The 14,226-nt window shown below is 37.2% G+C and overlaps 2 protein-coding genes across 3 annotated transcripts in view; one reads left to right on the forward strand and one right to left on the reverse strand.

Annotated features, from left to right (window-relative positions):
• The window catches only part of LOC113240567 (protein cramped), a 73,209-nt gene that overhangs the window by 27,398 nt on the left and 31,585 nt on the right, over positions 1–14,226 (reverse strand). For both annotated transcript variants that reach the window (XM_026477901.1, XM_026477900.1), the window contains exons 3-4: positions 753–939; positions 33–314 (exon numbers count right to left, since the gene is read on the reverse strand). In XM_026477901.1, coding sequence (XP_026333686.1) covers positions 33–314; positions 753–939 — 469 coding nt within the window. The remainder of the gene's footprint in view (positions 1–32; positions 315–752; positions 940–14,226) is intronic.
• LOC113240568 (lipase 3-like) overlaps positions 11,454–14,226 on the forward strand; it is a 29,110-nt gene continuing 26,337 nt past the window's right edge. The window contains exon 1 of the mRNA XM_026477902.1: positions 11,454–11,583. Within this exon, the coding sequence (XP_026333687.1) occupies positions 11,488–11,583 (96 nt within the window). The 5' untranslated portion in view covers positions 11,454–11,487. The remainder of the gene's footprint in view (positions 11,584–14,226) is intronic.

The following is a 14,226-nucleotide window of genomic DNA, read 5'->3' on the forward strand; positions in this document are numbered from 1 at the left end:
TTTCATTAAATTTTAAGTAGTAGTGTACTTACTTTCATCAAATTGCACATGTTTAGACAACTTATGCCAAGTTCTGTAATAAAAATGGCTGACTTGAGTTTTCGTCTTCAGATTAGCGTCGTTCATTCCTTTCTTCTTCATCTTGGCGCATATATAAGCCGTTACAGCGTCAAAATCTTTGCCGTATTCGTTCAATGCTTCGAAAAAGAGGTTCTTTTCGTCTGTCGACCAGAGCGCTTTGGGCATGCGTTGTTTCACTGTCGGGAATTTTAAGTCTTTCTCGTCTATCTTGCTTGGCGTTTCACATTCTACATCTGCGGGCACAAACATTTCTTATAAAACATTAGGTAAGAATGTAGAGGCACATTAATTATGGATTTGCGTATATTATTATAACATGATTTTTTAAACTGGGGCAGTATGAAACATTATTAAATTTAACAACCATCTGCTGTCCAGATTTTTTCTTCCGATACAATTAAGTGATCCTTATAGGATATTGATTCGATCAGTACTACAAAAAAAAATACAAAAAATTGACTACGACAAATTTGTTTTCATAAAAAAAACCTAATGGTTCCTAAGACATCCTGTATCCACTACAGTTTCGGATTTTCCCAATATTGTACCTGTCAAATCACACTGAATATAAATTTCTTCATTTAATTTTTTTCCAAGGTCCTAGCTCTACCATCCTATATTATTAATAAAGTTATTTTTAACTGGAATCGACTTTATTTGTCTTTCATTACCTTCCCCTTCAGGTCTTTTCCCAACTCCCTTATCTTTGTACACTGACGGTTCCAGCCGTAATTTTTTTATGACTCTGGCGCTGGTACGTTGCTGCTGTTCCGTAGTAAGTGATCCCAGCAGTTCCGTTCTCTCCGGGTCTGTATTTTGAGGTGGTGGTGTTGGCGACATAGCAGTTTCTTTTATAGTCTGTGGACAAAAATTACATTTTCTTGCAGTAAACCAAAATATCGTCAGAGACATTGCAATTAAGCACAACTTGCATTGGATTATGAGTTTCCATTTCAGTAATTTAGTGGTCAAAACAAATCCGCGTAAATGTCGTGGCAATTAAATTAGCGTGATTTACGGCTTACCTAATGTACAAAAATTTAAGTCGGAGCCATTAAAATAAATAAATAACAACGTTAAATCTCTCGCGTAAAATTGTGGTCTACCAATACTACATACGCGGATTTGCTCTATCCCCGGCGATGTGGTGCGTTCTATTTAACACTGGGACCTGTTCACAGGGAAAAATTGTTCTGTTGAGGTAAATCAAGGTAAATAATTTTTAATTTCCAATATGATAAATTTGTAGGATGATCCAATGTTACCGCCTTGCCCAAAAGTATTGAGTACTCAAACTCATGATAGTTTTCAGTTTTTTCGGATATACTTAATTGAAATAAATTGCAAGTACACTGCCCTCATCGTCATAACTTACGTAATAGATATTACGATTATTAATGCAAAGATGGAACACATAGAACCATTTCCTTCGACCCGATAGGATTTGAACCCACAACCATACCGCACTGTAGTATTGCTCTTACCAACTGAGCTACGAGTTAAGTTATCGTGTTGTCGAAATTTTCCTATGTGTTTTTGTTAAAGATCTGTGTACGGTATTTTTTGGCATTCTTCGCCGCTGGTGACATCTAGTGAGAGATTCTAGAACTGTAACATTATCTGAAATCGGTGAAACTTAAACAAATGATGGCAAATTTTAGTAGAGAGCCTCAAGTTTTTTCTTGTTCTCAGGAAGTACATAATGTAACCAAACCCGGGTCGAAAGACGATGGCGTGATCTTTATATGGTCTGTGAAGGAAGCCTCGTTCCCTGCGGGACGTGTGTAGTTTGTTAATCGATAAAGTATTGCTTTATTAAGACGGGGGTTCAGGCATAAGTCTAATCGTGGTTTAATCCAATGCGAGTGTGGTGGTCCAATATAGTCTATGCAGCACTTGCTGGTGTACCCTTTGTACCCAAATACAAGAAGGCTTTTTTACGTCACTAAATGACGGGACGAACAGTTCGTGCGCCTGGTGGTCAAAAGTAGCACTGTCGCTCAGATCTTTGAAACACAAAGATCTGAAGGGCATTGCCACTACGCCCGCCACCCTTGGATATAAGTTGAGTCCCATGTGCTTGTAATTTCATCAACACCCTTAGCCTTCTAATCCGGAACGCAATAATTCCAAAGTAATTTCCTGGATGAACTATTTGACAAGAACTATTCTGCTATGAAATTTAAAAAAAAACGAACCTATATGCGGTCACAGGTAAAATCAAGATAGAAATATATAAATTTAAAAAAAATTATAATTAAAAGAATTAACACCTATCTACCTACAATATTGAACACGTTTCATTAAAAAAAACAGCTGTTCCTCATGTTCACACAAAGAAGCGACTCGGTTTACAATTTCGAATACCACTTTTCTTAGCCTCTAGTAAACATTTAGTTTCGTAATCTGAACACTAAAAGAGTTTCAGTTAATTTTATTGGACCTTGAATTATGTATTGACAAAGTATTCTTTTTGACATTAATACAATTATGATGTGCCCGCTTAGCGTGTAGTGAAAAGCTATTTATTTAAACGTTAAGGTTAAACTGAAACAATGAAAAGGAGCGTAAAAATTCGCCTTCCGTAATAACTTTAACAGTTGTAGATTACAGAGGCGTAAATAATCTGTAGATCCTTGGAATCATTGAAAACATATCCGGAACAAATTATTGACATTGGAATATATATATATCTTTGTTTCTTTACAAAATGGGATCGGATGCCTCGGTAACGCGGAGCGACGGCATTAAAAAGTGAGTACTCGTGATTTGGGATCTATTGCCAAATGCAAGAAATCTGAAATTGATGTATATATGATAACGATAAATTGTGTCTTATGCACGTAAATGGTAATGCAGAGGTTCCTAATCCTATTGTCTCGTAGGCCACATGCCTATTTTTCTGTTTTGCTTACACGCCCAGCCTTTCTAATATGGTTGTTGTTTTTTAAATTCTTTTCGTTACGGAAATGGCAAAGGTTTAAAATAAAACCATACATAGACAAGTCTTGGTGAATTTTTCTTTTGTTAGCGCCAAGATTTCAATTTTTTTTGTTTGACAAATTCACAGGTGACACATTGCTAATGATTTTGATAGTGACCTAGGCCACATTTTTTTTTCTACAGTTACAATACTACTTCTAATGACGCTAAAGTAGGTACATAATTATTCTATATTTGGATGCTATTTCCACATATGTAAAATATACAATTAAATACTTTTCATAGTACATGAAAGTTGTTGACGTAGTGATATACTAAATACTAAGTGACAACTCATGCGCCTGGTGGTAAGCGACACGCCTGTCAGAGCGTGAGCGCCGCTCAGAGCTTTAAATCGCAAACATCTGAGTGACACCGCGACAGCGCAAGTCACCCTGAGACATAAGTTGAAAAGTTCCATATGCTTATAGTTTCATTAGACCAAAGTTCAAAACTTAAACGCAATAACGCCCACTTTGGGTACTGCTTGGCAGCAGAAATAGGTGCTTCCGATGACGAGCTCTTTCACAAGGAGCTCTACTGATATCAATCAAATACAGAAGACAAAGGCGAAGCAAGGGAGTACACTCTCCACATATCACATATATACTTAGGGCCATTCAAAGTTATAAACAAATCAGTACCAGCGCAAGTCACATTGTCGCTTAGTTTTAGGAGAGATTGTGTATCTATTGTATATGTATAAAAAAAATTTGATGCATATCACTCGTTAACGATTTGACTAGATTAGAAAGCCTCGATGAACCTCCTGCCTTTTGTTTTGAACAACAACGCCGCCCAAGTGCGTATTTTTTCACTAAGTAGTAAAGCATGAGATGATTAGACTGAAGATATTGAAGATATAGTTACCACTTCCACATCTTTTCATTAGACTTTTGCCGCTGTAATACAACAGTCATTGTACCTGTTTTTTTTTTGGGAAAATACTAATTACGCTAACTATCTTACGACGTCAGACATTTTCTGCCGGTTCCGGTTGCGCACGCAGTGGCAGTTATTTTTTTTAATTTTGTTCATAGCTTGAAACAATTTAATTATAAAATGAAACATTTCCCACAAAGCAGTGAGAGGCTACGCGGTGTAGTTCCTTGTAGAGAAGAGTGGTTATTCCGGCTACCTGCGTTGTTAATAGTATTAAGATTGATTTTGTAATAATTACATAGTACGGTAAATACATGACCTACCAAGGTAAGTACTTAACCTTTAAGTGCAATGAAATAACATTTTGCTAACGGATATAGGTATTTACTCGTATAATAAGAAATTCCCGAAAAATCTTGAAATTATCATTTTAGTGGCTGTAGAGCTCCTTGTGAAAGAATTCGTCCAGGGAAATACTGCCACCTTACCTATTTCTGCTGTAATGTGAACTGCGTTCCGGTTTAAGGGTGCTGTTACTACTGACGCATGGGTCTTTTCAACTTATGTTTCAAGGTAAGATAAGATAAATTTATTTCAATATAACTTAATCTAATACAATGTAAGTAAAACAAACGTAAATAAAGCTATTATAGTATTCAAATAAGTATTAACAAGGGAATCTAGATTTTACATTTTTTATAGTAAAGCTATACATTTTAATATTAGTATCTAATATTTAATTCCGATACCTAAATTAAGTAAATGTATACCTCTATTTTAGGCATCATTTTGTGCAAATTTCTTTATATTACAGCTTTAAAATAGATTTTCTATATTTAACAATAAATTAAATAGTTGTAGTTATAAATTAATGGTTACCTATATAAAATAACAAATTGTAATTATGAAACAACTTCCAGCAAGTCCCCTGTTTCATTGTAAGTCTTAAGGTGATGGGCGCAGAGGCAGTGCACCTCAGGTCTTTGCGATTTAAAGCTCCGAATGGCACTGCAACTGTTAGAGACAGGCGTGTCGTTTACCATCAGGAGCATCATAAAAAAAATATTCGCTAGCTCTATTTATTGAGACTAGACTGTATTTTTTATTTATAATTTCAAGTAACGGGACGAACACGTCGTTGGCCTGGTGATAAGCGACACACCTGTTCATAACAGTTGCATTGCCACTCAGATCTTACTAATACAATTATTTCTAAACTTGATGATAAGCAGAAGGTGATTGCTGTCTTCCTCGACCTCGCCAGGGCTTTCGACACTATCTCGATTCCTTTACTCATCAATAAACTTGAAAGGCTTGGTTTTCGAGGTCTACAGCTGGATCTTCTTACTAGTTATCTCACAGGTAGACGGCAGTGTGTGAGGATTGGGGATTGGACCAGCACTGAACTACCGATAACGTTCGGCGTGCCCCAGGGAAGTATAATCGGCCCCACCCTGTTCCTAGCCTATATCAACGACCTCTGTAATATGCAGCTAAACAACAGTTCCATCTTCACGTATGCCGACGACACTGCCTTAATCTTCTATGGCGATTCCTGGGAGTCCGCATTTGACTTTGCGCAAGAGGGTTTCAATTCTGTTTCCAAATGGCTTTCTCACAACCTGCTCACCCTCAACGTGGAAAAAACCATGTATCTCACGTTTTCTCTTACAAGTCGTGGTATACCATCCTCCTCTGCATTCTCGATAACTGCACACTCGTGCCCATCCTTTTCACATGATTCCTGTTCCTGTCCGTCTTTAGTCCGTACACACTGTTTGAAGTATCTGGGTGTCCAGCTGGATAGCACACTTTCCTTTCGCTATCATATTGACGGTCTGACCCAGAGGTTACGTAAATTGATTTTCATTTTTAAACGTCTTCGCCACGTCGCAGATGTGAAAGTTGTAAGACTTGTGTATTTAGCCCTCTGCCAATCACTCACGTCCTACTGCATCTCTGCATGGGGTGGCTCCGCCAAGTCGCATCTTCTTAAGCTGGAACGCACCCAACGCGCGATACTCAAGGTAGGCTGGTGTCTCCCCTACAGATTCCCGACCACTGACCTTTATAAAACCTGTAAGGTCCTCTCAGTACGACAGCTTTTTGTTCTACAAATAGCTTTGACCACGCACACTCTTATCCCCTATGACCCTAATAAACTGTACTCCGTACGTCGTAAACATACTGTCTGTCCCTCAGTTAGTGTTTCCACTAGCTTAGCTCAACGTCATTTTTATTTTCTAGGAGGATATGTATATAATAAATTAAAAAAATCCTTAATATTCACCCATTGTGCAGAGCGGAATGTAAAAAAGTTATTACTTATTGTCTGACCACTCTCGACTACGAGTCGACTGAAAACATACTTACTTTACTGAAATAGGTAGCATTCACACACACACACACACACACACTCACACACACACACACACATGTACGTACGCACGCACGCACGCACTCACGCACACACCCGCATACACACATACACACACACCCACATACGCACACACGCACACACATACATTTTTGCACTAGACAGCCCATGCTTTATTTTGTAATTTATTTGTATTTTTTGTATTAAGTTTATGTCACGTTTTCTTACACTTAGAGGGAGCGAGCCTGGTGATCTGTAACACAGGTTCCCAACCTAGTACAGACTCCAGCTCTCACTAAGGCACTTGATATTTGTTATTTTTATTTTTTGTAATTAATAATTGTATTTTTAATGAATTCATACACTGTAACTACAACCTTAATGAGAGAAAATAAAGCATATTGTATTGTATTGTATTGTATAGAGCTTCGGACCGCATAGACCGGACTGCCACTGCGCCCATGACAAGTCCCACGTGCTTGTAATTGCATCAGCACCCCTACCATTCAAAACCGGAACGCACTAATGCCCACATTAGAGCTTGGCGGTCTCACTGGTGGGTGTTCCCGCAAGTGAGGGTATAGGTCACAGTCGCCATGCTGGCTCAATGCGGTTTGGGACGGATAGTCAGGACATTGGCGCGCATTTTTCGTCGAGTCACCACCGCAGAAGCTCATGATTAAGAACCACAGACTGGTTCCTAAAATGTCAAGCAAAAATCGACTTAAATGACGTAATTTGTGACGATGAGACCTCCTTCATCGTCATCCCACCTTTTTATCACCCTCTTTACTCGTTCCTGGTCACTTTTAAAATTTTGAATCGTTCTCGAATTTCTTTTTGTTAATTATTCTTAAGTTAGTCCCTTCCGTCATCACCATCGTGTATACGAGGTGTGATCAATAAATACGGTGAATAATGTTATATTAAAAAAAGTATTACGCTTACATAGAATCTGATTTAATCCCCTTCAAAGTACTGTCCTTGGCTTGCAATGCACTTATTCCAACGTTGACTCCATGACTGGATGCATTTCTGGAAGGCATCTTTTGGAAGGGCTTTCAGCTGCTCGGTCGTGGCCCTCTCAATGTCAGCAATGGTATCAAAACGTTTTCCTTTAAGCACAGTTTTAATTTTTGGGAAGAGCCAGAAGTCGCACGGTGCTAAATCCGGTGAGTATGGCGGATGTGGACAGACAGGAACATTTTTTTCTGCCAAAAACTCACGAATGAGAAGCGAGGTGTGACACGGCGCATTGTCATGGTGAAGAAGGAAGCCATTGGCCCATTCACTCTAGCGGCTCTGGCAGCTGACTGACAAGTTCGAACGTGTTACAACTTGTCGCTGCCTGTCTCAGTTGATCACGCTACTGGACAAATTACAACATATGGCTGTAGCATCAGCAATTGCCGGTATAAAAATTTATTCACCGTATTTATTGATCACACCTCGTATAATCAGAAATAGAGACGAAATGCCATTTAATTCGTTTGAAAACTACTCTGCCAAATCATTACTGTGACAACTGCGCTCCGATTGGCCAGCCCGAATTCGAAACAATTGACGGATGTCGTCAATTGTTTCACTTTCGACGAAAATTGAAAAATTACATATTTAATTACCGATGAAATGTGATTCCGTTTGTTTTGTAATCAGATGTTTTGCTGTTTCCCTCACACCATCGAACAGAACAGCTGTACTATTTCAGCTTTCTAATTTATGATTTCAGCGCAAACGAGAGTTGGTATTTAAAAGTGATATAAGGCCCATTTGCCTGTTGTGTTCCGTCTTTCGTTTTTTTTTTCGTCTCTATTTCTGGTTGTATACTCGATGGTCATACCTTTCATCAAAATTCTCGAAGCGAGAAAACGTGATTAATTTCCACTTTTTAAACAATTAGATATATGTATGTACGCATATAGACCCTCTTGGGATAAGAGTCCGGACTTTCGATTGTTTAGTGTTAGTAGGGAGTGTTTTATATTGTCTATATCTTTTTTATATCGTTGTATTATTTTGTTACAGCCCTATCTTCTCATGTGGATCGAGCCTTCTCTGTTACTCTAAGGGTAGGCCACAACTTAAGTTAATTTGTCTGAGTCTCATAGTAGTTATCTATTTAACGAGCGAACGAAATTCGCTAAATGAGCGGACCAGTCAAGTATTAATTAAAATATGTAATTTTCCGACAAAACACGTAATGACGTTGATAATGATCAACATTACGATTCACTGCAAGAACTGATACGGTCACAAATTCGTTCCATAATAGAATTTTAATCGCCATTACGCTGTTGGATTAAGCATCAGCTGCTGCCTTCTGGATTCGTGAAATATAAAAGCCAATAATATTACGTACAGCAATAGAATCATATATGGAATTGAATTTTCAAGTAAATTCTCTTCTTAACGAACTCCGTGGACCAGCAGTTTGCACTGTGGGCGCTGGATAAGGAGACTCCGAGCAACTCTCGATGGGAACCATTTGGGAAACCAATTTTTCTGAATTGGTTGGGGGTTTTTTATGATACGAAGTGTCGGGACGAACAAATTGCAGTCTCACTCAAAGCTGCATTGCAAAGGCCTGAAGTTTCACTAACATCCTTACCTTTGAAAACCGTAATGCAGTCAGTAATGCTGACGTTACTGTTTGGCGGCAGAAATAGGTAAGGTGGCAGTACTTCCCTGGACGAATTCTTTCACAAGGAGCTCTACTGCCACTAAAATGATAATTTCAAGATTTTTCGGGAATTTCTTATTATAAATACCTATATTCGTCAGCAAAATGTTATTTAATTGCACTTAAATGTTAAGTACTTACCTTGGTAGGTCAATGTATTTACCGTACTATGTGATTATTACAAAATCAATGTTAATACGATTAACAACGCAGGTAGCCGGAATAACCACTCTTCTCTACAAGGAACTACACTGCGTACTCTATATCGATGGGTCCTAAGTACATATAAGGGCCAAACTAATAATTTCATTATTTTCACTTCTTTGTGGGAAATGTTTCGTTTAATAATTAAATTATGTAGGAAATGAAACTATTTTTACCCGGATTTAAATCGCGTATATTTGTTTTTTTCAAACAAACCGACGTTACGGGCCCTTTACAGGTCCCATGGTCACGGTTGACTGAGGTGGTACAGTCTTCAACCAGTTATGTCTAATATTAATGCAAACCACCATATTTTGTCACTATAGTTACAATAGTTATTAATTAAATACCTAATTTTTAATTTTACAAAGAAAACATTCCAATTTACGCTACTTAATGTAGCGTAAATTGTAATAATATTAAGTTATAATATTAAGTTTTACAAATTATTTTATTGAATGAATTTTTATTAAGTTTAATTTATTATTAATTATTAATAGAAATTAGAATAAACTAAAACATATTAATAAGTACTGCAGTCTTATGGCTGTTTGGGATTTTTCATTAGAGGCAATACTGGATCCCAAACTGGTGGTACGGAGAAACCATCTTCCTTGTTGAAATTAGGATGTTTTTTAATTTCAATGGCCTCTCGCAGCATCCTGGGCAGATAACGGACTTCTTTTGCAAGGACCTGGGGTTTGTCAAACTTCATTGAATGTGTAGGTTTATCCATGACATGCTCGCAGACTGCAGACTTGTTTACGCGACGGTGTTTGACATCAGCTATATGTTCTTTGACGCGGGTACAAATACTTCGCTTTGTTTGTCCAATATAAGAGAGACCGCACTCACTCGACTAACTCGATAATTAAATTATGTTTCAAGTAATGAACAAAATTAAAAAAATAACTGCCACTGCGTGCGCAAATATCGACCGGAACCGAAACAAAAAACGCGTATTTGGATAGTAATTAAAAAGTCACTTTTAGGAACTTATATGTGAAACCTTAAAAGTCTATACAACCTCAAATGGCTTTTTCTTTTTCCGCATAACAATGAAAGTGTTGAATCAAACAAACACTTAGGAAAAAATATATAGTACAATTGGGGATATACACCGATTACTGCACGGGGTGAAAACAGGATTTCACGATAAAAAAAAACACAAACTTACCTCGAAATTATACAAAAAAAAATCACTGTAAGTGGGATCCAACATTTAAATTTGAAAAAAATATTCCACTTCCTAGTGTGGCAAACTAGGGGATGATTCCGGTTTCGCGCACTATCCGGCAACCGATTGCAACAAGATATGACAAATAGATGTAATTCCACGTATTTTCGAGGTTTTTTTTTATAAAAGAAAAGACAGTTACAATTATTTTATTATTTAATAAGGCCATATCTGTAAAATGACAACTTTTCAGGGCAGAGACTGAAAGATACGTGAGGCGCACTACAAGCATCCGGAATGAAGAGAGAAAAAAATACTATAAATGGTCAGAAATGAATTTATCGTTTCTCCAAATATTCTCCGTTAGCGTTAATAACGTTAGTAACGAATGAACCAATTTTGAGAACATTTATGCCACTCCTCCGTGACAATCTCTAAAACATATTTTTCATACTCTTCGACGAAAATCGTTGACAGCTGTACGCGTTTTTGTAGTAAATTAATAAACTGTAGGTACGTTTTCTTTGATCTTGCTCACTCTTTGTTAGCACCCACCTGAACTCATTGATACAGTCCGCTACAAAAAACCTTAAAATAATAGTAACATTGTATATTTTCTTTTATTTAGTGATTCGAACATAACAATATAAAAAATCGTGCTTGCGTACGTATATTTAAATATTCAGCACTTCATTTGCTTTATTACGCATAAGTACAAAGCCGGTAAGTGGTGTTACATGTGATGAAGGAGATAACAAAGTGCCATTACAATATTATATGGCGATTAAAAATCTGCGTGTGTACGCGGTGCGCGTGCGTCTTCACGCACCGCGATAAAACTGTCCGCAGGACAACGCGGATCGGGCATTCTGTATGACGAGTCGTAGTAGAACGCGACGTTTCAAATTGGAACGTTCTATTATTCCAAATTTAAACATTTTTATAAATTTATTCTTAAATTATTTGAAACAGTTTTCATGAACTTAGAAAAAGAAAAACAATCCTTCGAAATTTAATTTTTAAAATATTATTTATAAAATCTATTTAAGAATAAGATATTTTAACTTGCCAGTGTAATTTAGTAATTTATAAGAATAGTTCAAAATGGGTGCGGTTAAAATAACTCTGGTGTTAACAATTTCTGTGTGTTTTAAGTTTTGTGAAGCTCAGATGTTGAGGACGGAAGCGTACGCTACTGTGGTGAGTACTTACAGCTTTTGAAATTACTATAAAAGATATTTTTCTTTTACAATCTAAGAATGCGGTGGTAGTCTAAGCCGAGAGGTCGACGATTCGAATCCGTGTGACGGCAAGTCCCTATGACTTTAATTGTTAGGTACGTTTGTGAATTATTATGAGCAGTAGAGCTCCTTTGCTAATGAGTTCGCCCAGGGAAGTACTACCACCTTACCTATTTCTGCCGCCAAGCAGTAATGTTAGCATAACTGCGTTCCGGTTTTGAAGGGCAAGGGTGCTGGTGAAATTGCAGAACTGGACAGGTTATTACTCAGGGTGACGGCGAAATGGCAGCGCTCCTAATGCGTTTGCGATTTAAAGCGCTGAGCAGGAATGCAACTGTTATGGACAGGTGTGTCACAGGCGCACGACTTGTTAGTCCCATCGCTTGGTCTACCGTGTCAAACCAATACATTGTAATATCAAAAACAGCATTGGGGAAACTGATTGCAATAATTTTTCGATTTTTTCTAATGTTTTAGTTTAATAAAAAATGCATTTGAATTACTTTGTACATAAGATACTAAAGAAATCTATTATAACTTCACTGTGCAAAATATTTTTTTTCTATATTAAAAACGAATATCTACATTTGTTTTGCATTGATAACTCCCTAAAGATGCTTGTTGTAAGAAAATTACAAAACACTGTGCTGACTTACTGTGTTTTGGTTTGACACGATAGTGGTATCATAAAAAAAATCAATACCTCTCGCTAACGGTGCCGGAAAATATCATTATGAAATCTTTATGTCGAAGAAAAATCCTTTGGAAAACGAATATTGAGAATAGAGAATAGAGAGACTTTGGCCCGTAATCGCCCCTAAGAAGAGTGCTTGTGACTTTATGACCTCCTTACATCGTCATCCCACCTTTTTATCACCTTTTTTCCGGTTCCTGGCCACTCGTTTTTAAATTTTGAATCATTCTTTAATTCCATTGCCTCGCCATTCTGATTTTGTTTCGTTCCATTGTCTTTCCCTGCTCGATCGCGGCAGCGAACACGTCTTCTCTTTAATTTTTTGAACCGTTTACCATTTACCAAAAATCTGTTGTGAGAGTATGGAGGCCTCCATTATTTATATGGAGGCTGCGGAAGCTACGTTACAATCCCACAGAAAATTCCAAGCGGTACCAGCACCGCTACACGCTTTTCATCCTTCGGAGCGACCATGGATTGCCGATGGTGATGATCTAAAAGTGAGTTTTTAGGAAGAGTCGGAAGAATGAGTTAATAAAATGCCTCATTTTCAATTTGATCTAATTACAAAATTCAACGGAACTCAAAACAAAGAGTTTTTTATAACTAAAAAAAAAGAGAAAATAGTAGTTTTTTTGGCCCAAACTAGAACAAGTACTGGCTGTTTGAGTTTTTCTAGGTCATAAGTTCCCAAATTTTTGGATCACCGCACACTTTGGCAGGACAAAAAAATTTCAATCAACCGCCCACAACCACAAAAAATAATTGAAAACACGTATTTTTTATATCAACATAACACAAAAATCACTGTTTTTACGCTTACAAGGAAAAAAATTATAGATGCAGATAATTCAGATTTCTTTTCAAATGCAGTAGGACCCCCTGGACAGCATCAACGCCCCCCAATTGCTTCCGAAGCCACTACCGCCCTGGCACTGGGTGGGTAGGGACCGCTGTGGGAAACTACGGTCTAGGTAAACTCAAAGTAAATTAAACAACTATAGACACTTTTTATTACCTAGGGATTAAATGATGCACTTTACTCTCTAGCCATTAAATGATGCACTTTACGCCTTAGAGATTTAAATAATGATGTATTTTACGCCCGCTACGTAAGGCTTATAATGACGTATTATGCTTTTAGAGCATGAGAAGATATTTTTGATGTTTAGGAATTATTTATACAGCAATAGTAACTTGCTCATTTTAAATTACCAGTAAAAATAGATTTGCTTGAACTGGTCTCTCATCTATCTATATGTTCATTGCTGTGCAAACATTGGATATGGAACAATTTTTTCGAATCTACACCTACCTAAACCAACGTTTCGGGCTTTTTACAGGTCTCATGGTCACAGTTGAGTGTATTTACTATATATATATGGACGACGGGTCTAATACAAAAACCACGAAAAAAATGTCCCAAGTCAACCTATTCCAAATTTAAATTGTAATGTCATCGCAGTATCGCGCTGTCAGTCGAACAAATGAAGACTAAAACGGAGTTTGGCGCTCTGTATACGATTTTAGCGCCTTACAAGTGCGGACACTTTTTAGCGCGGACCCGACGTCCATATAATTATCATATTTTGTTGGGAATAATTGGTTTTTTACGGGTAATTTTCAGGTGTTAGTTTTGTCTGTCTAATTGCAGAGACAATTTTTATTATTTAAATATTCTAGAATATTACCACGAAATATAATTTAATATTCGAGTGTAGTAAACTGAAATGCGTAAATTATAAAAAATGCCACCGAAATTAGGTAGAGAAAACTAACCTGGAAGAATAGATAATACCACCGTTTGATTATACATGAACATACATTAACTAACTCTATGAGCCTGAGCAAAAACAAATGGCAATATTCATATTTTAGCAACTGATATCGAAAATAAAAAGTGTAGAT

Source organism: Hyposmocoma kahamanoa, unplaced genomic scaffold, assembly GCF_003589595.1.
Source record: "Hyposmocoma kahamanoa isolate Upper Pololo Valley unplaced genomic scaffold, ASM358959v1 157, whole genome shotgun sequence".
In the NCBI taxonomy this organism is placed as follows: domain Eukaryota; kingdom Metazoa; phylum Arthropoda; class Insecta; order Lepidoptera; family Cosmopterigidae; genus Hyposmocoma; species Hyposmocoma kahamanoa.